The sequence below is a fragment of the Lactuca serriola genome, chromosome 6 (genome assembly GCF_051521515.1).
Source record: "Lactuca serriola cultivar US96UC23 chromosome 6, Lser_US96UC23_V15, whole genome shotgun sequence".
NCBI lineage: Eukaryota > Viridiplantae > Streptophyta > Magnoliopsida > Asterales > Asteraceae > Lactuca > Lactuca serriola.
The window spans coordinates 74,079,569-74,102,725 of NC_136413.1; the positions used below are offsets into that span (position 1 = coordinate 74,079,569).

The 23,157-nt window shown below is 34.8% G+C and overlaps 2 protein-coding genes and 1 pseudogene across 3 annotated transcripts; all 3 read right to left on the reverse strand.

Moving 5' to 3' along the window:
* Positions 1-1,422: 1,422 nt before the first annotated feature.
* On the reverse strand, positions 1,423-2,115 carry LOC145058254 (uncharacterized). Its single transcript, XM_079006187.1, has 2 exons — positions 1,884-2,115; positions 1,423-1,710 (listed from the first exon to the last, which is right to left on the reverse strand). Exons 1-2 carry the CDS (start codon positions 2,025-2,027, stop codon positions 1,627-1,629), a joined length of 228 nt encoding a protein of 75 aa, XP_078862313.1. The 5' UTR covers positions 2,028-2,115; the 3' UTR covers positions 1,423-1,626.
* A 6,791-nt stretch (positions 2,116-8,906) lies between these two features.
* Positions 8,907-10,765, reverse strand: LOC145059125 (flavonoid 3'-monooxygenase CYP75B137-like; annotated as a pseudogene). The gene is made up of 2 exons (XR_013686644.1): positions 9,792-10,765; positions 8,907-9,605 (listed from the first exon to the last, which is right to left on the reverse strand). The product of XR_013686644.1 is annotated as a flavonoid 3'-monooxygenase CYP75B137-like (transcript).
* A 9,381-nt stretch (positions 10,766-20,146) lies between these two features.
* LOC145059126 ((S)-N-methylcoclaurine 3'-hydroxylase isozyme 2-like) lies at positions 20,147-22,165 on the reverse strand. The gene is made up of 2 exons (XM_079006982.1): positions 21,122-22,165; positions 20,147-21,004 (listed from the first exon to the last, which is right to left on the reverse strand). The coding sequence occupies exons 1-2, from the start codon at positions 22,082-22,084 to the stop codon at positions 20,384-20,386; spliced, it is 1,584 nt and encodes a 527-aa protein (XP_078863108.1). The 5' UTR covers positions 22,085-22,165; the 3' UTR covers positions 20,147-20,383.
* Between the last annotated feature and the right edge of the window lie 992 nt (positions 22,166-23,157).

Consider the following 23,157-nt stretch of genomic DNA (forward strand, 5'->3'; position numbering starts at 1 on the left):
CATTTTTCTTAGAATTTTTTTTCCCATAAAACCACTCATTTTCCTGTAACTAAACACGCCCTTATATTTTTCAGATGCAGTTAGTGTTGGATCTTTTAATGAACTATTTATACAGTACAATTCTCAATGTTGATTATTTGCTAAATGAGTGTTTGGATGATGATTAATTCAAAACATATGTTACTACAATCTTTCGTTTGCAGATTATTTACGAAAAATGTCCAAAATTAGGAAAATAGATCCAAGAACTAACAATTTTTATGGGGTTTTATTGAATGAAACTATCTCTGTAAAAGTTGATGCTATGTATGTATAATGCATACATGTGTGCTTAACAGTGGCGGTCCCGGAACAAAATGTCAGGGGTAGCACATATGATTTTAAGGGTAGCATGCCCTAAAAATTGCATTACGCCGGAAAATTTATCAAAAACTACTAGGAGGTCCGCCCCAGTCTGCTTATATGTTTTGGATTGCATTTGATTGGTATACATTAGGTAATAGACTAAACACAATTAATAACAATGCACTTTTTTGTTATTTAATTATGGCATTATATTTTTGTATATTCTTGTCATGGTATTGGACTTCCAAATTATTTCTTATTAAGACATTAGACTTTGAAAAATCTTGGAGGTTGAATCATCTACATTTTATTAAAAACATTATGTCACTCAATTTTGTAGAAGTGGCTAGGCGCTAGTCAAGCGGTCCTTTGGGGACTAATTGGCTCACCTAAATTGTAAAGCAATTAATATTATGAAAATTAAATATGACCCATACCTATTTGTGGAAAGAAGATTGAAACACAAGGGTGAATACATAGTAATACTCTATCAAATAATGAACATCATGAGTTTTATTGTTTTTCAATTGATATTTCAATGTAGGGTCGATCATTGTTGGATTTAGTTGAAATGATGAATTGTAGACTTGATTATGTTTGACTAATTTATGCTGGTGAAACTGGGATGGACTTCATTCCAAAAGGAACTTCATAAGAGAATAGCAATGAACAATGGGTGTTAACATGTGGTTAAGTGGGAAATTAACATGACTAATATTGGTTAAACTTCTAACCTAACCATTGTGCTAAAGTATTTAAATGTAAAAGTGACACAGGTATATGGGGTTGTATGTTTAAATGAAGTTTATTTGTTCGAGATATAACTGGCATCCTAGTTGGCATTAGCTTACTACTTGCATAAATGAACCTAAACTGAGTTTAAGCATTGAAAGTGTGTACTAGTGTTCTTTCTGAACTTGTTTTCTGTTACATTTCTTAATTCTACATTCCATAAAGTTAATTTCAATTAATTAGGGTTTGATCAAACACAAAACCAGCTTATTTAAAATGAATACAGTGGTCAATTTAAATTAATGCTTGTTCTGGTGGAAATGTATTGGTTTTAGACCAAATTCATTATATTATAAACACCACAATACCATTTCAAGGTAAATTCGCAGCATCATACATCATTACAACATATTTTCTCAATCTAATTAGAGCCAAAACCGTTTTTCTGGTTTACCCCTTCTCAAATTAGTTAAAAACTTTGCAAATGTTAAAACAGGAACAGGTGTAAACCAGATTAATTCGCAATTACTAAAAAAGATACGTACACAATCATTGAGAACTTGAGGTAATCGGAGGGAAAGGAGGCAATCGGAGAACAGCTTCTTCCGTCTCGATTGGGTCTGATCTTAGAATCTACAGGAAAAAACACAAAATCTTCAGAGTTGCATGATGGGAAATCAAACAAAGAGGCAGTCATAGAATCAATTGACCAAATGTGTGAAGATTATTCGTCATGAATTTCAGAAATCTAACTCTGATTTGGGAATGAAGAAGAGGTGAGTGGTGAAATTAGAGAAACAAAGTACCGGATCTTGAAGAAGCGGTTTGGTGTCATCGATAGCCGGCCTGAATTGGGGCTTATTATTGCTAACTTCTCTCTTGCTTGATACTACATCGCTGTCACAACCGCCTCCGCGGCCGAATCTCATAGGTACTTCTGTAAGTTTCATCTGCTGATTTTCAAACTTGAAAAGGTAGACAGTCGGAGATTAGAGGCCGATATTTTGAAACCAGAGAGCGCCGTCCCGCTTGTATGTATTCGACAATGAGGTGCAATATATACAAGGTAAAAAAAAAAATACTTTATAATCATAAATTACAAAAGAGGCCCATGTGGTTTGATGAAATTTACTTGTTCGCTCTAAATTAGAATTTTATTGTAATGGACAATCCTAGGGTTAAGGTTTTACTCTTTTGCAACTTTGCTTTTTCTAGCTTAGACCATTATAAAATAGGGATAACTACAAAATGAAAACCTTTTTGCATTATAGGCTAAACAATGATTTTAGGATTTTATTGAAACAACCACGTTGGTCTGAATGTAGTCATTTAAGACCTAACTTGTATGTAAAGTGTAATTTCTTTCATTTGAACCAAAGCTTAGAAAAAATATTCTTCCCACTAGATTGGTATGTCTATTATCAACAACAGGGCGACATTTGGAATAGAGGACTATTGACATAAAAATCCTTAAGTTTGTCAAGTTTTGTCGATTTTATCATTGTGATGATTTTTAATACGTTAATGCCTAATATTTGTTCAGTTTTGTTCATATTTTCCTTTTATCTGGTTTTCACCTAATACAACAGATCACCCTTACCCTATTTGGTGCTGATTAGGACGGTCTATTGTGTAACATCCAGTTTCACGATGTTTCTTTAATTGGAAAGTCGGATTTTAAATTTATCATCTAAAGGTCTCAGACTTTAAGTGATGAAATTTGGACCTTAAGGGAATAAGGTTTTGGGGTAAGAGTGTAAGGCTTAAGACTTAAATGGCATGTTATGGGTTGGAAATAGTTTGGGCTTAAGCTGAATTAGGCCTCACTAGATCAGGCTTAGGCCTTAGGCCTTGGGATTTGGGAATATTTAAGGGTATTAAACCTAGGGTTTCAACATTTGTAGCCTCCACCACCTCCTTTAGCACATCTAATGAAACCCTAGCCTCTCTTGAAGCATTGGAGCTCATCCTCTCTCATAAATCCACTTTTGGTGTAGTTTTGTGTTTTTAAGCAAAGGAAACAAGAAAGATTGGTCTTTTGAGCTTAGTACTTGAAGTATTCAGCCTTTTCTACTCCTTCTGGACCTTTGTAACTTCAAAGATCTAAGCTTTATCTCTTTTCTTCCATAAATCTATGAGTTGTTGGGTTTTTAGTCCATTTTTATGAGTTTTGGTTCCTTTGTGGCTTGTTCTACTGAGTTTGGAGAGCTCTTAAGCTTTTGATTTATCTTTGGTTCTAGAACTGATCACATAATGGAATAATAGTGCATGCAAGAGCCCTCTTTGCTTAATTCATGAAGATAAGTGTGTTTTGGATACTTTTGGACTTATGGATTCGTTTATTGAGTGATTTAGCTTTTCTTATGGATAAAGTTGGAAAAACTTTATCCATTAAGACCCTTATGAGAAACAGATCTAAAGTTTTAAGCTTTTGGACTTAAAGGATTAAGTCCTTAATTAGGAAGATTGCTTAGCTAGATTTAGTGGCAAACCTTGTTTAGGGTTACAATGAGATTGTGGAATGTTTTTAACTATTCTATCATTTAGTGGATCACGGGACGGACGGTCAACAGTCACGACGTGCAGGCATTGATTATTGAGTTTTTGACCGGTCTGACTTTTAGGATCAAACTTGGAGGTTTTGAACTATAGGATGAGGTTCAGTCTGTGATCGGTTTAGACGGTTCATGTATCTGATTCTTTGAGACTTCAAGTAATCGGATTCAGCTCTGGGATTCACGTGAGTCTTTTCACTATATTATGTAGGACACTGTGTGTCATGATATGTTTACTTGTCTTTATGACTTATATGGAAGATTATGGGGGAACCATGTCATTTTTATAAAAGACTATGGGGGACTATAGTAATTGTGTGAAAGATTATGGGTGGACCATAGCAGGAAAGACTGTAGTGGGATTGTAGCAACGGAAGTAATTTTAAGACTATGGGTGGACCATAACATTCACATGGGTTGTAATATACCCTTAGGACGGGGCCCATTGTTATGTGTTATATGTGGTGTTTTGGAGAACTTAATAAGCTTTGTTCTTACAGTTTTGAATTACATGTGTTTCAGGTACTCGTCGAATTGTGAGAAGGCAAAGTCGTAACTGTACACACACATCGAAAATTTTATACTTCTAGATTTCGTGATGCATTTCTTGATAACTCTAATTATGGATTTGGGTTTATTAAACAAATGGTCTTACATTGATTACTATTCTATGAACATTGGTGCTTATATTAATTTTAAAAATGAAATTTTTTGTTTGAAAAATGGGATGTTACAAGTAGGTATCATAGCCTTTGTTTGAGGGATTTGGATGAACATCTATGTGATTCCAAACTCAAAATAAGGATCTGAGAATTTTCACAAACCTTTTGAATTGAATTTTGTAAAGAGGAGAAAGGTGATGTGATGTGTTAAGTCAGCCGGAGCTCGAACAAGAAATTGGTTCCCAAAATATCCATACTTGTTATATATATATATATATATATATATATATATATATATATATATATATATATATATATATATATATATATATATATATATATATATATATATATATGTTGATACGCGAACTACTGGAAATGCATGCTAGTAAGTAGGCTAAGGATCTTTCAGGAATTGCATGCTAGAATTTTCTGATATTTAAGATGTCGTTTAGCGTAGGAATTGCTTGCTATGTGCTAATTGAAGGTTAAATGCTTTATTGTTGATTGCTTTGTGTTGCTTGAAACCTATATCAATATTAGTTAACTGTTATGTGAATATGTTATGATTGCATTCCCTAAAATTAGATAGTTTCAGATTGCTTGGTTTAGTCTTAATGCATAACTCTTGTTTGAGTCCAACCATTGTGGTGCATGATCTCTCAGTCGAATGACTGCCTAATTCTAGTTGGATGTAGTTAGTATTTGTATGATAGTTAGTTCTTATTGATAAAAGTTTTTTTTCCGAACGAGATAACATAGTTATTTCTTACTGATAAAAGTTTCTTTCCTAACGAGACAGCAGGGTGAGGTGGGATTAACCCTGGAAAAGTGTTAGAATAATGCTAGTGTGGTCATATGCATGAGAAGAATCTTAGAAGGAAAGTTTAGGAATAGTAGTAATGTGGCTCATGTAAGCATGTGTATATGGTGTTAGAACATTTAGTAATGGTAGTGAGTAGTGACTTGGGAACTTTGAGACAATTCTTGGGATGGGTACGGATATGTGTGGAAGGTGGTATGGGCCCACACTACTGCAAGCACAAGATCTGTACGGGGATCAGGAAGGGTCGAAGAAGTTACTAACGACTTAGTAGATGGTAGATAGTATGTTATGGCACTATGGTTCATTTTGTAGCATGTTTCCATCCCTATCGATTGTACGATTAAGGTTAGAGAATGATTATGGTAGTTGTTTAGGCCTAAGTGACCATGGTGGTTTGGGTCCAAATGGTGCAAAAATATGCAAGATGATTGATTTTGAGGACTAGAGGGCCTTGTTCAAGATGGTACTAGATTGATTCATGGGACTCGGCAAGGAAGCGATTAAAGTGATTAACACACCATGAATCATTTTGCAAAGTATGGAAAGATTAAAACAAGCATAGAAAAGAAAACATTACAACCTTTGAAGTCTTTGATTCTCAAGGGAAATGGAAGTTGATGAAGTGAGACATGAAGCTCCAAAGTAGAAGCTCCCTAGAGGTATACACCAATCAAGAGTAAACCACTAAAACATGTTGGTTTTCACTTGTATTAAGTTATCCTTAATCATTAAAATTTTATACCAAATAAACCTTAAAACTAGAAGCCACTTAATCATTCCAAACATGCATGTAATTGCAAGAGATGGAGAAAGAAGAGAGCTCCAAGAGTTCACAGTTTATGGGATAAAATGAAGAAAAGAATAAGTAAAAAAACTAGCTACTTTTTGTCACTCTCTCTTCTTTATATACTAAGAGATATATACTTGAGTCAATGAGATTCATAAAGGAATGTATGGTGTTTCTTACAAACATGGAGTGCAAGAACAAAGACCAACACACAATATATGGCATGAGCTAAGGGCCACATGGTTTTGACTAGCCAAAGTCAAAACTAGATTGTCCTTATAGTTTACCAAGTAGTTAGTTACATGTGTAATTAGATGATTACTCAAAGTGTACATTTAATTTTACATGACTTATATATTCGTACAATGTTTTTGGAAGCTCTCATCGTGTGGTTACCTGATTGTTTTCCATCACCAAAAATGTGCGAATCAGAGATGATGCTCATGCATTAGGTGGGTTCAGTGTTGATGAAAGAATAAAGAATGAAGAATCATATAAGGAATTTTGACGGTGCAGGAGATTAACAAACATCAACCTATTAATACGAAATGAGAAGATATTTATTTACCGAAATATATGACGTATGGAAATAAAAGTGTAACACACGTATTGGATGTGAGCAATGTTGGCAAATCAATGTTAGAGGGTGGTGGTGCTCTGAAGTTGTGGCTGTGGTGCTGGGGTTTCAATTGTAGGTACCACATAACTTTTCACCAAAAGATCGAGAGTTGTTGTATGTGGTGCCTTAGGGCTAAGATTGATGAAGCTGTTTCACCAAAAATTCGTGATATCAACCATTCATTAGGCGGGAAAAATTAGTAACCTCCTTTTACAATAAAACAGAGAGTGGCTAGATAAGTGGAACAAATTCAACGTATCTTAAAAATAATAAATTCCTAGTCAATTACCGTTATTAATTTGAAATCGTATTAAATATATGTCAAAAAACAATCGTGCCCTATGGAATATGAAATTTATTGATACATTATCATATATGGTGTTATTTATTTGCCATTTTCTAGTAGTGACTCATATACACAATAAAGGTTGAAATTAGAAACACATGTGATTATCAAGGAGTCCAGTTGTTGTATCGCAACCGGAAGACCTTCAAACATGCGGGTTCAAAAGATCTAGGTGTGAAAATGGAACTATGACATATACCACTATAACCCTTCAAAATGCACACCAACCAGGCCCGACCCTATGTCTGAGGCCTTGTGCAAAAATCAAAGTAAGGGCCCTTAAAAAATATATAAAATATTATTAAGTAAATTTTCTAGCACTAAATTCGAAACTCAAAGTTTCTAACAAACATCTCGATCGTAAATTCATTACAACGACATCATGTTTTAACTCATTAGATGTTCTAGTTCTAGAATCATATATGTTCACTGGAATATCTTCTTTGTCATCATCATTACTATTCAAGGTGGCTATGTCTTCATCTATACAAGACATATCTTCTGGCACTTGTAGTTCAACTTCTTCTTCTTTAGGTTCTTCCACAATATCATGAGCTTCTTCTCCAATTTTTTTCACATCTTCATGAGCTTCATCCATGTTTCTAGTACACGTAATTCAACTTCTTATTCTTTATGTTCTTTTACAATTGATTCTTAATTATGAGGGTATTCAAGTATTTGTTTGACGATGAATTAATTGATATATCATCTTTAACTATAAAATAAATTGTTATTATTTTCATTTTCTTTTATATTTAGAACAACACAGTTCAAACTTTCTAGACAGATCCATCTTTTTTTCAAAAAAAAAAATCAATGTTAATAACTTGACAATATATATTTGTAATATTTATCAAAAAGTTAATGTTAAAAAAGTTAAAGCATAAAAAATCTTATTTTCTAACATTTGCAAGTATTAGACTATATTATATTAATACTAGAAGCCAAAAAAATGGGAAGCCCATTATCCCCCTCCCCCACCTCTACCATAAAATCTACTAATGCACCCTTTATTCCAAACATCGAAAAGCTAAAGCTATAAAGCATAGTGATAGAGTGACACAATTCATCGGACACTATATTATATGACCCCTTTATACCAAAACATTGAAAAGCTAAATCTACAAACCAAAAACATTATTTTTTTCTTTCTCTACTTCATTATGAGTTCATAAATAAATTATTCAAATGAAAATGAACATTTATTTGAGGAGAGAAAGAAGTTAAGCACGATTGAGATTTAGGGGATTATAAAAAGATAAAAGATACTAACTTTTTGTTACGAAGTCAATCGAAGGACTTGGAGGAGAACAAGACGACTACCACAAACCCAACGAGATATCAAGATTCAAGAAAAAAAAACGGTTGTTTCCAATGAAAGAGACAAGCAACATCGACGATCTACTGACACCGTTATTAACATTGTTAGGGTTTTATTTTTTAGTGAGTTTTATAAAAACTATAATGTTTGATTGAACTTATATTAGAAACATATATTTTTATATATATATTTTTTCCTTAAATTGTTTATAAATTATAGAAATTATGATAAGATTTTTTTTTCCGTTGATTTTCTTTTTTCATAATTAACGTTACTTTAGGATTGCAACCAAATTTTACATTATGGATATAGCTAAATATTAATATTCTTAAATAACAACACATTAAAAATGCATTCTATAATCTTAAATAACAACACATTAAAATGCATTTTATAAAAACTCTAAGACCAATACTATGTATTGTCTCTAAATTTAGAGGCCCCTTAAAATTGGAGGCTTTGTAGGACCGCACCGCTCACACACCCAGGGCCCACTGACACCAACAAAAAGAGGTTGCCAATTTTGGATTCGGGTCTTATAACCCATAAATTTTGTGATATACTTTTTTAATTTCAAATTTTCCAAATTAAAGTTTATTAGTTTTTTTTGTTTATTTATTTAAATTATCTGTTTAAAGTTAAAAGATAAAGAACATTTCAATTATAATAATTTATTATTTTTCTTAATTTTTTATAAATTCAAAATTCTCAAATATTTTAACCTTTATATTTAACTAATTTAAAATTAACTAGAAATTGGTACAGTGCATTCCATCAACATAACAAAGAGCTTACATATAGAGGCTTACGTTAGACAACCTTTGTGATGGGATAGCGATGAGTGGTTTTCTTTTCTTTAGTGTAAGGCTAAAATTTTCGGAAAGGTCATGCTCTTCACCCTCCGGCAAACTCCAGTCAAATGAGTGCAATAGCGAAGCCAAGATATACATTTGCATTTTCTCGGCCAATGGAATACCAGGACATGATCTTCTCCCTGATCCAAATGGGAAGAAGTTTAAATTGCTTCCATTGAAATCACATTTGTTTGTCAAGAATCTCTCTGGATTGAATTTTAACGGATTCTCCCAATATCGAGGATCCCGATGGATTGCCCAAACATTCAGAAACACTGTACAACCCTTTGGAATGGTGTATCCTCCTACAATACAATCCTGGCTTGGCGACCTTGGGAGTATGAGAGGGACTACTGTGTGCAACCGAAATGTTTCCTTAATAGTTGCATCTAGGTATTTTAGTTTCGGGAGATGAGATTCTTCGACAATGTTGTCAAGTCCTACGATTTCTTCTAATTCTTCCTGAACTTTTTTCATTATGTCATCATTTTGCATGATCTCTGCCATTGCCCACTCTATCAGCGTTGTCGTTGTTTCTGTTCCTGCCACCATAATGTCCTGATACAACAAAAGTTCATCCATATTATCATGACATTTTGCTTATCGATGTAAAGAAAAAAGGGTTGACTCGCACGTGTTCTTTTTCATGTTGCTGGATCTATCTCTGAATGATCGATATTTGGAAAGAATATCATCTCTGACTTTCAACATAATTAAAATTAAAGACTACTGAATACAGATTACCTGGATGAGTGCTTTTATTTGAGTCCGGTTAATTGATATTCCATCGTTTTGATCCATGAGCTCCAATAACACCTGTAGAAGATCTTAATTTCCTTCACTCCCAATTGTATGCTTTGATTTTTTAGAGTTAGATTCCATTCGATCGTCAATGATGGTTGTGAAAATTTGATCCGAAAGACGAAGTTGCTTCTTCATATTCCGCTCCACGCCTTGTAGATCAAGCCATGCAAGACTAGGGAAGATATCAGAGACATTCAGCTGTCCCATGAGCTCAACAATATTCGCAGAAACCATCTGCATCTCTGCTCCAAAATGGCTACCGTTTGGTTTTTGAGCTGAAGTGTTTCCCCAAACCATGCTCTTTAGGACGTTGGCCTCTGTCAAGAAAGCAATCTCGCTAATGTTGATTGACGTTCCGATTTTAGTATAAACATTCTTGATAGTTTTTCTAACTTCATCTCTTCGGAAACAACTAGATGCTTCAAGATTCTTGTTGCTAAGGACCTCATGGACAAATATCTTGCGAAGGTTACGCCAATCCGAGTTGTTGTCAGAGAATGCTATATCTTGGCCCCCGTAGGTGATTATTAAGGCTGCGATTGTTGAATTGCGGTTAGCAAAGATCTCATCTTTGTCACGAACCACTACCTTTGCTAGCTCGGGAGTGCTTATCACCACATGAAGTTTGCTCCCCAGATAGAACTTGAAAATGGGACCATAACTGTGCGCCATGTTAAGGAACTGTTTGTGCAGGTCTCGACCAAGAAATGGAAGGTGGCCAACAATTGGCAATGAACGGGGACCTGGTGGCAATGGTGGTCCACCATTGGAGGAGCTTGAAGATGTCCATCTGTACCACAAAGCAATCAAAATCATTGCTGAAATGGCAAGAGTAAGCTCGTCTTTGTTGTTGTTCATCACTTCCCACCACCGTGATCCATGGTAATTATTAAGTTGTGCCATTTTTGCGATTGATAAATATGACTATCGTACGATAATATATACAATTCGATGGCTGCATTTAAGCCCCAATTATTCGTCAAAGTAATTTATTAAAATAGTAGTTTTATTTATTTATAATATTCTCAAGTTTAGCCAATTAATGCTGAAATACTGCCATCCATTTGCATTATTGTAGTCACATGTGAAGCCTTGCTTCTCGCTTACATATCTTTTGAATGATAGATATGATAATCGTCGTCTTTAGTATTAATTTAAGAAGCGAAAATTTGACCATATTTTGGACTGTATTAGAAGATTCAAATACAGATCCATGATTCCCGGTTTAATAAATATCTGTTTAATCAGAAATCTTATATTATAATCATTTCTCGGAAAGTTCAGACTGTTAGTTACTGGCTACCATCACTAGGCCCGGTTATTGTCCCTTAAATCAAAACCCAAACAACGCAGACCAAAAATATTAATTATTAATTAATTAATATTTTCTAATAAATAAAATATTTTTGATACATGTCTCATTCTTATTTATTTTGTTAATGATTATTTTATATTAATGTTTATTCTATATGTCATTTTATGGTTTTTCTCATTTTATTAAATTTTAGATAGTATATTAATATAATAATAAATGCATATTAATTTCATTAATAAACTTTTTTTATAATTTCAAAATTATTAAATTAAAGATTCATTATTTTTCTTTATTTATTTATCTAAATTAATTGTTTAAATTTAAAACAGAAAAAAAAACACCTTAATTTTTATAATTTAACATTTTTTTACTTTTCTTATAAATTCATACTTCTTAAATGTTTAGAATTTTGTATTTAGTTTTTCTTTAAAATAAACTCATATAATACATGGGTCTCACACATAGTTTTTAATATTTTTAATAATTAAATAACGCAAGCTAGGCAATACTTTTATACATCGTTCGCCTAGACGTTCTTGGTCGCAAAACACGTCTCCTATCATGCCTAAAAAATAATTCTTTAAGAATTTTATATTTATATATACCGAATATATATGATTATAAATTGTATACAAAACAACAGTAAGTGACGTCATTAAAACTATTATGCCCTCTAAAACTAGGGTGAGCAAAAACAGAACCGATAAAACAAAAATCGCAGTAAACCGCAACCGAAAAGTCGAAACCGACGCAAAAACCGATGGTGCGGATTTTATTTTTTTGAAAAACCGAATTTATTGGTGCAGTTCGGTTTTTATCTAGAAACCGGACCACCAAAACCGAACCACACATCAAGATTATTAACAATAAAATAAATCACTAATTTATACTATACAATTATACATGTTATTTAAAAAACTAAATAATTCTAATTTATACATATATTATATATTGAACTTGATGATAATTAGTAATTAGATATTAGGTTTAATATGTAAACACTACGTGGGCTACAACTTGCAAGCTTGTAACTTTTAAGCACAAATTGAATAAAAAAAATGAGCTTGAGAATATGGGTTGTAAATGAAATGATCAAGTAAAAAACATAAAAAACTCAAAATTACAGCTTCTAAATATGAGGAAACAAAATGATAGCATGTCATACAATCATAAATCTGCACATGAACACCATGGTTAAAAAAAATCGTACCAGTAAACATAAAAAACCGCACCATATGTTTAAATCGGTTTAAAACCGACACCGACCCGGTACAAAACGAAACCACACTTAAAAACCGCAAAACCGCACCTAAAGATTTCTAGAATTCAAAAACTGCACCTTGTGGTTTGCGGTTCGGTTTGACTCTAAAACCGCACCATTCTAGTAGACGTTATGCCTCACGTCATTCTGAATCGTTGTTTTCGTTATATATATATATATATATATATATATATATATATATATATATATATATATATTTGTTTGTAGAGCTAGGTTCAAATGTTTCTAGCAAGTATTGTGTGCATGTATGCACCAATGAGAATTTAGGAATAATTTAATCATTAATTAAGTTAATAAGGGTACATTAGTAATATTACACATGTGCAATAATTAATAACCAAAATTAAGAATTGATGGTTTTATTTACCTATTAAAACCCTACCCCACTAAAACCTTCAATCATAATAAAAAAGAAACAATTGACTCTCTTCATCATCGGTCTTCCTCCAGCCGCCGCCCAGCACCTTAACAACCCCACCCCCTCATCGGTATTCTCTGATCATCAGCATCACGTACTGTCCCTTGGCCATGACCAATAGATATCGAACTGAAAAGTAAGAATAGATTGCTTTCCTGAACTTTATTTTAACTCGATTTTGTTTTCTTCGATCGCAATAAGTAAGTCGAAGTGTAACTCTAAAGCACTCTGCTTTCGCAACTTCAATTTATGGCCTGATGCACATGTTTGTTTATCCTCACTTAGTCACTTTGCTGGTGTATCTGCCTATCTGTGTATGCGCATATATTATCTTGTTTTCTTTTTGGTGGTGGTGTAGGAAAGTCTCAATTGGTGTTGGCAATGGTATCGGTGGTTGAAAGCGCTTTGTCAAACATCATAATTATGGTGGAGGAGGGTGATTTCGAGTGGTCTTCGAATCTAATAGACTTCGGTTCATTTGTGAGTCAGATTTTGATTTCTACATTTGTGAGTTCGATTTTGATTTCCTCTCCAACAATGCCTCCTCTCCAGTTTACAGGTTCTATAATTTTTTTAAACAATTTTATTTTTTCTTCATGACTTCAAATCACTTAGATTTTCAATAAATTTGATTGTTTTTTTATTGTTTCTTTTCTTTATTCCACATCAGGTCACACTTATATGGTTGTTTGTTGGTGATTTTCCTTTTACACAGAAGCATTTGATAATGCACAGAAGGTGTTCGATAGAATGCATAAGAGATGTTTCAAGCCAAATTCCTGGTAATTGACTAATTCTTAGTAGGATACCATTAGTGTTTGTTTTTTTTTTTTTTTTAAAACTTTTTCTCTCTTGCAATGTATAAAAAAACCCAATTGGTGTTGTTTTTAGAAGAAATTAGTCTATTATGATGTGAAAGTTGAGTATGAGATGTGAATGGATTTGTGTGTATTCTGTTAGAATTTATTTATATAAATTCATTCTTTCAGAATGTTTGCATTCTTTTAGAATGAATTAGTGTTTATTGTTGGATTTTTGATGATTTTGTTGCCTTTGTGATAGGAATGGCTTGAAACTTGATTATGTTTTCTTTGTGGATTTAGATTTTGAAGAGGCTAACATTGATGTGGAGAAGGAAGAAAACATAGAGAACGAGAGTGTATTATACCAGAATATGTTATGCTACAATGTATAAAGTATTGCTAAAAAATAATATTCTATTAGAATAAATTAGTGTTTTTGTTAGATTGTGATGTTTTTTTTTCTTTTTTCTTTCAGAATATTGTTATTTATTCAATGAATCATAATCATACAATGTAATTATTTGGATATTATTAGTTCAAGAATTGATTTTGTGTATTCTTTTTAGAATGTATTTACTAGTTTATGGTTGACATTTTGTTATTCTGACAGAATATAATCGACGAATATATTTACTAGTTTATGGTTAACATTCTACCATTCTGATAGAATAAAATCGAATTTCTAATTTTGAATTAATTTAAAATATTCAGATTTTTAAAAATAAATGAATTAATTATCCCTAAAAATCTAAAAAATTCCTTTTTTAATATAGTTTAATTGACTAAAATGCCCTTATGCTGAAACTTATGTGATTATATGGTATATGTTATCCTATTCTACTATCATAGACCCTCAGATCATTACCTTTGATTATATTCCATCCGATGGTCCAGATCTATGCATTCTGACACACAATAGTTACTAGAAACAAAATAACCTAACCATTTGTTTGTATATGTATATGTTATATTGTGTGTATATTTGTTGTGTGGCCCATTGTAATTGTAAGCCCACTTTAGTTAGCCCTTTTCCATGTATTGTACTATTTATAGTGGTTGAATAATATTTTGGCAATTATGGGAAAATATTTTATTAAAATGGTAATACGGTATCACGCTTTTATGTCTAACCTAGCCGTAGCCGATCCGCTGCAATAGCAAACACATTGTGTCGGTCTTGTGGACGCATTGTGTGTGTGAGTGTTTCCCGTAACCTCCATGTTAGTCCATGAGGATACATCACATATACTATTAGGGTGCGTCACGTAAGTCTTCTTTCAACGTTTTTTTGCAACTCGCATGTTTTTTCCCAGTCTATAGCTCCGTTTCAGCTAATTTGCTTCCTTTCGCTCCAGCAACGTTGTAATAACCACAACTCCAAACATATTATTTAAGTACGTTTTATCCATATTAGAATAAAAAAAGAATAAAATAACACATATAACACATGCATAATTTAAGCGTTATCAACGAACCACACAAATTCTTCATCATCCTTCCTATTTATTGAAATACATTTGAAACAATGTTAAAGACTTTCATCATACTTGCAGACATATGATTACCCATCTTTATTATCCATGATAATGGATGTCAATAAACATTACACTGTATTCCCCTCTAGCATTCTTGCATTTAATTATTATTGCAACTCATGCTCCTGAACTAGCATTTTATCATCAAGGAAAAGGTGGTCCCAAATAGGAAGAAGGCATGTAGAATGAGCTTGATACTTTAATCTCTAAAGCACATGGGATGTTGTAAAAATTCCAAAAGGAAAAAAGGTAAGTCTTATTGTTGTTTCACAAAGTCAAGTACAAGGATTATTGATCGATTGAAAGGCATACAACATGATTAGTGTGGTAAAAGGTTTTACACAAAAGAAGGTATCGACTCTCATGAAATGTTCTCTTGTTTTCAACTTCAATATTGTATCTTGCATCCCTTCTTTGGCAGTAAAATGGGGTTGGAATATTCAACAACTCAATGTAAATATTGCTTTTCTTGATGATGATCTACATGAATGTTGAGTCTGCTAATCTCGTTTTTAAATTGAAGACATCCTCGTATGGCTTAAAAAAGCCTCTCGTTAATGGTTTGCAAAGCTTTCCCAAGCATTACAAACCAAAGGATTCTATCAGTCTCCAAATGATTATTCCTTATTTTTTTGAAAGTCACAATCCTTCCTTATTCACGACCAAATCTGGATAACGATCTTCGATACATTACTTATTTTCATGGTATTAAGTTTAACATTATCGATAGTGGCATGTTGTTCATCCAACAAATGTTTATTAAAGAGCATCTCACGATGTATATAGTGACTGATTTTGTTGGTACATAAACATATCTACCACCAAAGTTTCATTTTCTTCCTCTTATGGACAATCCATGAAATGTAACATCCTGTTTCGGATTGTCTGAGATAAGGGTTGTGGGCTGCAACCCGGGCATGAGGAAGTCTCGGGGTTGCGACGTTGGAATCTAGCCATGCATGAGTTATGAGCATTTTGAGTTAAGAGAGTGAGAGTTTTGTGTGTCTGTGACCTTCTCAGCCATGCAAAGGCTTAAAGTCACTTACTTTATGGAGTAAGAGCTATTAGGGAGTCCTGATTTGTGATATGAGCCAATGTCTTAACTGATTAAGACCAAATGAGTAGAAAGAGTGAATCCAGGAAGTACGATGAGCTTAATTCCAGTATACCCCGCATACTGACACAGTGTCCCCGATGGCCAATCTGGACTCGTGAGTACGCTGAGCGTACTAAGGGAGGTACGCCTCGCGTAACCTCACTGTGGACTTTTAGGCTAAGTCTCATATTTGGGCCTTGAGTGTTGGGCCTGGAGTTTGGGCTTGTTGCAATAGAGTTTTGGACCAGAGGATTATATATGTGCTTTGGGCCCTTGAGTTGGGCTTGCCATTTAGATTTGAGAGTTGGGCCTCAGGAGAGCGCATTTATTATTAGGCCTTGGTGGGCCCAATGGGTTTTAGGTTATTGATGGGCTGGTTAGTAGACTACCTTTAGACCTAATGAGTGAGAGTTTGGACTTAGTTCCTAATTGGGTTAATTGTGGGTTCGGCTCAGAGTTAGAGGCTGGCGCATAGCAGCAGCGTTTATAGGAGTTGTTCATCATCCGAGGTGAGTCTTCTCACTATACTTACCATGAGTGGTATCCTTGTGTGACTGAGATGTCTTAAGTGCTTACCTGTGTATTTTGATATTCTGCATTACGTCTTTATGAATTATGCTGAGTATTATTATTATGGGCTTATTGAGTTAGGACCGGAGGGTCCACCTGAGTTTTGGGACCGAAGGGTCCCATTGAGACACTTTGACCGGAGTGTCTTATCTGAGTATAGCCATGAGAGGCTATTGGGATATCTGTGGTATTTTGGTGAGCTCACTAAAATTCGTGCGTAGTGTGTTATGTGATATGTGTTTCAGGTTTTTCTCAGGATTGCGGGAAGGCATCGGCTCGATTGTACACACCAGAAAAAGAGTTATATTTTGAGGATCCTGGATTATTATTCAAACAATTATGGAGATGCGTTTTGTAAATTAAATAAATGAGATTTTGTGAAATGTGTTATGAGGATTATATGATTTTAAATTGAAAATTTTGTTTGAAAATTTACGGTGTTACATGAAAAGACCTCACTATGTATATATCGACAATTTATTTGCAATAAGAACTTCTTTACATATATGTCATGATCTCTCTTACATAGTACAATACATTAGTCATTTTAATGAAAAATCCATGAAAAGCACATTATGACACAACTCTTCATGCATTAAGATATCTTAGCTTAATGATACAATGACTCAAGACTTATTCTTTAACAAGGACGATAATTTTATGGTTGAAGCTTTTTATTATTTTAACTGGTCTTAACCAATCATTGAATCACATGTTGTTTTGTAATTAGATACTTTATTCTTTTTGGTGGTACCTTGTGTCTTGGAAGTCAAAATAACATGTCATTATTTCCATATTATTAGTCAAAGTTGAGTACATATCAATGCAAACAGTATGTAATGAATTAGCATGGTTAAGATGATTACTAAGTGAACTCCAAGTTGTAGATATAATTGTAGCGCATGAGATTTATGAGGTATTAAATTTGTATTTATATAAGGAAATGGTTTTATAGTTTCAGACTTTGGCCTTTGGGCCTTCACGATGGGGATGATGACGGACGAACACGGGGCATAACCCCCATGTACGCCCAGCGTAATCAAGGTTCCAAGATGCGGGCTTAACCGCGTACGCCCAACGTACACGCGCAGTGTTTTAAACCCTAATTTTTGGGACTCATCCCTATATAAAGGATGTTATGACCTTGGACCAGCCTCCCTAACTCCCTTAAGTAGTCATTTCGAAAATCCTAGCCTACTTTTGTGTGTTCTTAGCCATTGGAGAGCATTTGGTGTAGTTTTGGGGCATTGGAAGAAAAAGGAACTTGAAGAAGGAGCAAGGATCCACCAAGAGCTTGTAGATCCAGAAGAGTAGCACCATTTCTGACTTAGTTGAGGTATCAAGTTCCAACCTTGACCATTATCTTCTTAGATTTATTGTTGGGAGTGTTTAAAGTTACTTTTGGACTCCATTGTTGAGAGTTCTTGCATCTTGACGACTTCAAACCATAATACCTGTCGTTTTGGATTCCTAGAGGCACTAGGAGTCATAAAAATCGAATCTTCATGGTTAAGCAACAACCATGCAAGGGTTAGTGAGTTTTGGGGATAGTTAGATGGACTGAAGTCATGTTTTGACCCCAACCTTGCATGCAAGTACATAAAGTTCGTGACTTTATGGTTGAGGATGTCTTAAAAGACCTGGATCTACAGTTTGGACGAAAGGACTTACTGGATTAAGTCAAATATTAAGCCTTTAGGGAACTGGCCAGTACGCTAGGTGTACTCCTCGTTACGTGCCGCGTATTGGGTCAAAACCCCGATCTCTGGTTAAGGCAGCGTACGCTGGGCGTACATGCCCGCTACGCCGTGCGTACGCCTGCAGTTTGAGGATTAATGGACTTTTGGGCCTAAAGAAAATGGGCCTGGACTTTTGGGCCTCATGGCCCACTGTGAAGCATGATTTCAGACTTAAGGACTTAGAACTTGAGTATTGGGCCTTCTTGGGCCAAGTTGGGCCCTTGAGGATTGTTTATGATGGGCTTGGACATTTTTGGGCCCATTTAGGGAATAAGGCCCAATTCGGTAATGGTAATGGGCCCTTAGGGAATCCTTAAAGGGCCACAGGAGGATTGGCTTAACAAGTTAGAACTGGGACTTCGGTATGTCCAGTTGGGTAAAAGGGGTAAAATGGTCATTTTACCCTAAGATTAGTTATCAGTTTTTGATTAAGTGTCTTTATGGAAATTATAGTCGGAGAGTCGCCAGAGCAGCAGCGGACAAAGGTTTCTCACCCAGTTTATCAGCAGTCATTTGTACGAGGTGAGTTACCTTCCAGTAGCGGTGGGTCTACGGCCACAATGCCGGCCCACCAGTAGGAGTTGTATGTTAGATGATTGTCTTTGTGATAATCATCTAGGTTTGCTACTACCTGATATGTTATATGATGGCATGATATGTTATATGTGATAGTGATAGAAGGGGGAGAATAGTCCCTAAGTTCGGTTGTTAGGACCGAAGGGTAGGTCGGACACCCCAGATAGGTCTGACAGTATGTTATGATATGTTTGTATGTGGGCATGATATGTTATATGTGATAGTGGTAGTAGGAGGGGAATAGTCCTTAAGTTCGGTTGTTAGGACCGAAGGGTAGTTCGGACACCCCATATATGTTTGATAGTATGATTATGTTATGATATATGTGATATATAGTAGCAGTAGGGGGTGGAATAGTCCCCGAGGATCGGTTGTTAGGACCGATGGGTAGGTTAGCACCCCAGAAAGGCTTGACACGGGTAGGTCGGCACCCCAGAATGGCCGTACCGGGTAGGTTGGGCACCCCAGAATTGCTCGGTAGTATGTAGGCTATGTGATTGTATGGTATGTGGTATGATGGGGGAACTCACTAAGCTTCGTGCTTATAGTTTTCAGTTTTGTTCCAGGTACCTCTTCAGCGAAGGGGAAGGAGCCGGCGCGGTAGCTGCACATCATACACACGCATTGGATTTCCGCAGTATGAGATTTTTTGGGATTGTACTCTAACATTGTTACTACTTTTATGATACGTTTTCAGACATGAGATTATGGTTTTATGAAATGATATGACTTGAGGATGTTTTCTTATAAATGTTTTTTTTTTTTTTTTTTGTAAATCGTTATATCAAAATTGAAATTTTGGACTCGAAATTTGGGATGTTATAATAATTCATATCCCTCTCAAGTTTGACAATCTAGCTTATAAAGCTGGGTTTGTGGAGACATAAATGACAAAGTTCAAGGGCTCTATAATTTTGGTAGTTAAGGGTGATCACAATTTATCCCATATTCTGGTAGAAAATTAGTTTGAGAATTTCCCCTTAGTTCATGTATGTATTAGTTTTGTCTCTATAATTTTGTTTAAGCAATCAGTGAAAACATTCAAAGCCTCTCACATTTCTCTCAAACTAGAAATCCATACACATTCGACAAACATAATAATACATATTAATACGCTCTTTCTAAAGGAACCACATATGAAATGCGCCAGCAAACCATCCGGTGGAGCAATTCAAACTTACAGTTTAATCAACATCGATCACATATAGAGGCTCTGGTTTGGCAACCTTTGTGAAGGGACAACGATGAGTGGTTCTCTTTTCCTTAGTGTAATTCCAAATTTTTCAGAGAGATCATACACTTCACCCTCTTGCAAGCTCCAGTCGAATGAATGCAAGAGCGAGGCCAAGATATACATCTGCATTTTCTCAGCCAATGGAACACCTGGACACGATCTTCTTCCCGATCCAAATGGGAAGAAGTTTAAATTGCTCCCTATGTAATCGTATTTGTTTCTCAAGAACCTATCTGGATTGAATTCCAGTGGATTCTCCCAATAACGAGGATCCCGATGGATTGCCCATGCATTCAAAAACACTGTACAGCCCTTTGGAATGGTGTATCCACCGACAATACAATCCTGGCTTGGCGACCTTGGGAGTATGAATGGAACTACCGGGTGCAACCGAAATGTTTCTTTAATAGTAGCTTCTAGGTATTGTAGTTTGGGGAGATGAGATTCTTCGACAATGTTGTCAAGTCCTACAGTTTCTTCTAATTCTTCTTGAACCCTTTTCAATATGTCACTATTTTGCATTATCTCTGCCATTGCCCACTCTATCAGTGTTGTCGATGTTTCTGTTCCTGCTACCATAATGTCCTGAATAAAACAAAATTTTAACCATATCATGACATTTTTTAATGATCAATATCTTCAAAGATTATCATCTCGGAGTCCGGACTTTGGACATTATTTAAATTAAAGACTAATGATTACCTGGAGAAGTGCTTTTACTTGAGTCCGGTTAATTGATATTGCATCCATTTGATCCATGAGTTCCAATAAAACCTGTAGAACATCTTTCTTTCCTTCATGCCCAACAGCATGCTTCAATTTTTTAGAGTTAGATTCAATTCGATCGTCAATAATGCTTGTGAAAATTTGATCCAAATGATTAAGCTGCCTCTTCATGTTCCGCTCCACGCCTTGTAGATCAAGCCATGCAAGACTAGGGAAGACATCAGAGACATTCAGCTGTCCCATGAGCACAACAATATTCGCTGAAACCATCTGCAACTCTGCTCCAAAATTGCTACTTTTTGCTTTTTCAGCTGAAGTGTTTCCCCAAACCATGCTCGTTAGAACATTGGCCTCTGTGGAGAAAGCAATCTCGCTAATGTTAATTGAGGTTCCGATTTTACTAAAAACGTTATTGATAGTTTTCCTAACTTCATCTCTTCGGAAACAACTGGATGCTTCAAGATTCTTGTTGCTTAGGACCTCCTGGACAAATATCTTACGAAGGTTACGCCAATCTGAATTGCTGTCTGACCACACAATATCTCGGCCTCCATAAGAGCTGCCTAAGGCAGCAATTGTTGGATTTCGGTTAGCAAAGATCTCATCCTTCTCACGAACTACTACCTTTGCTAAGTCAGGGGTGTTTATCACGACGTGAAGTTTGCTTCCGAGGTGGAACTTGAAAATGGGACCATAAGTGTTAGCCATGTTGACGAACTGTTTGTGCAGATCACGGCTAAGAAATGGAAGGTAGCCTACAATTGGCAAGGAACGGGGACCTGGTGGCAATGGTGGTTGTCCACCATTGGAGGAGCTTGAAAATTTCCATCTGTACCACAAAGCAGTCAAGATTATTGCTGAAATGGCCAGCGTAAGCTCGTTTCTGTTGCTGCTCATCACTTCCCACCACCATGATCCCTGGTTGTTTAGTTGTGCCATTTTGCAATCGACGAATTTGAGTACAATAATGCGATGGTTGGATTTACATCCCAAGTTATCGCCAAAGGCACCAATACAAACTAGTATAACAAATACAATTAAAATAATATTTTTAATTAAAAAGAATAGGTCAAAATTGGTATGCAATGCAAAAGATAAAGACACGTGAAGCCTTATTTCTCGCTCATATATTCTTTAAATAAAGACAGCTTTATATTTTGTTATATTAAATATTAAATTTGAAAAGCTTAAATCATTTATTACTATAAATTAATGTAAACTTTTTAACTAGTTGATACTTTTTTAAATTTGATGGGTCTTGTTGAGATACGTGATATGATTCTGGTTCACGTCCTTGTCACATTGTAATTTTATCTCCTAGCTTGCTTTTATGCCTTAAAATTTTCCTTGTTGATTAAAATAATAAAAGATTAAATATCTTTTTATATTTTATTTCTATTTATATTCTTATCCATATTAGAGACATTGAATCAATAAATTTTGTCTCTTAATCATGTTTCTTGATTTTGATATTTGTCTTAATCTAATGAGTATGAAGATTAATAGAAACAAAAGAAAAGAGGATATTTGATTTCTCATATATCTTGTAATAGAGTTTCAAAGATTTTTGAATTATGAAACATTTTTCTATTTTTTTTTAAAACATATCTTATTTCAATAAAAAAGTAGTTTTAGTGTCACGTATCATCTTTTCTCAGCCCCATTTTAAAAAAGCGAGATATCATTTTTGCCCTCTTTTTTTCGATCTCGTTGAAATTGGCTCAGTCTACCGTAGCTTGAGCCGTCTTTTCTTTTCGCTGACTTTCTCCGGACTCCTCTACTGTCGATTATGTGATTATTGTCGTTGCTGCTCTGCTCTTCCTGTACTACGAAAATGCCTCTAACAACCTTTTCTTCTCTATTTTTCTCCGACGAGCAGTTACTATTAGTCGCCATCATACGAGCTGTGTCACCACTATTGCTGTTGTGTTCATTCATAACTTTGTGTTTTGTTCATTTGTTTACTTTTCCAATTTAATCATCTCCTTCATATCAAATTGCGAGGTTGTTAA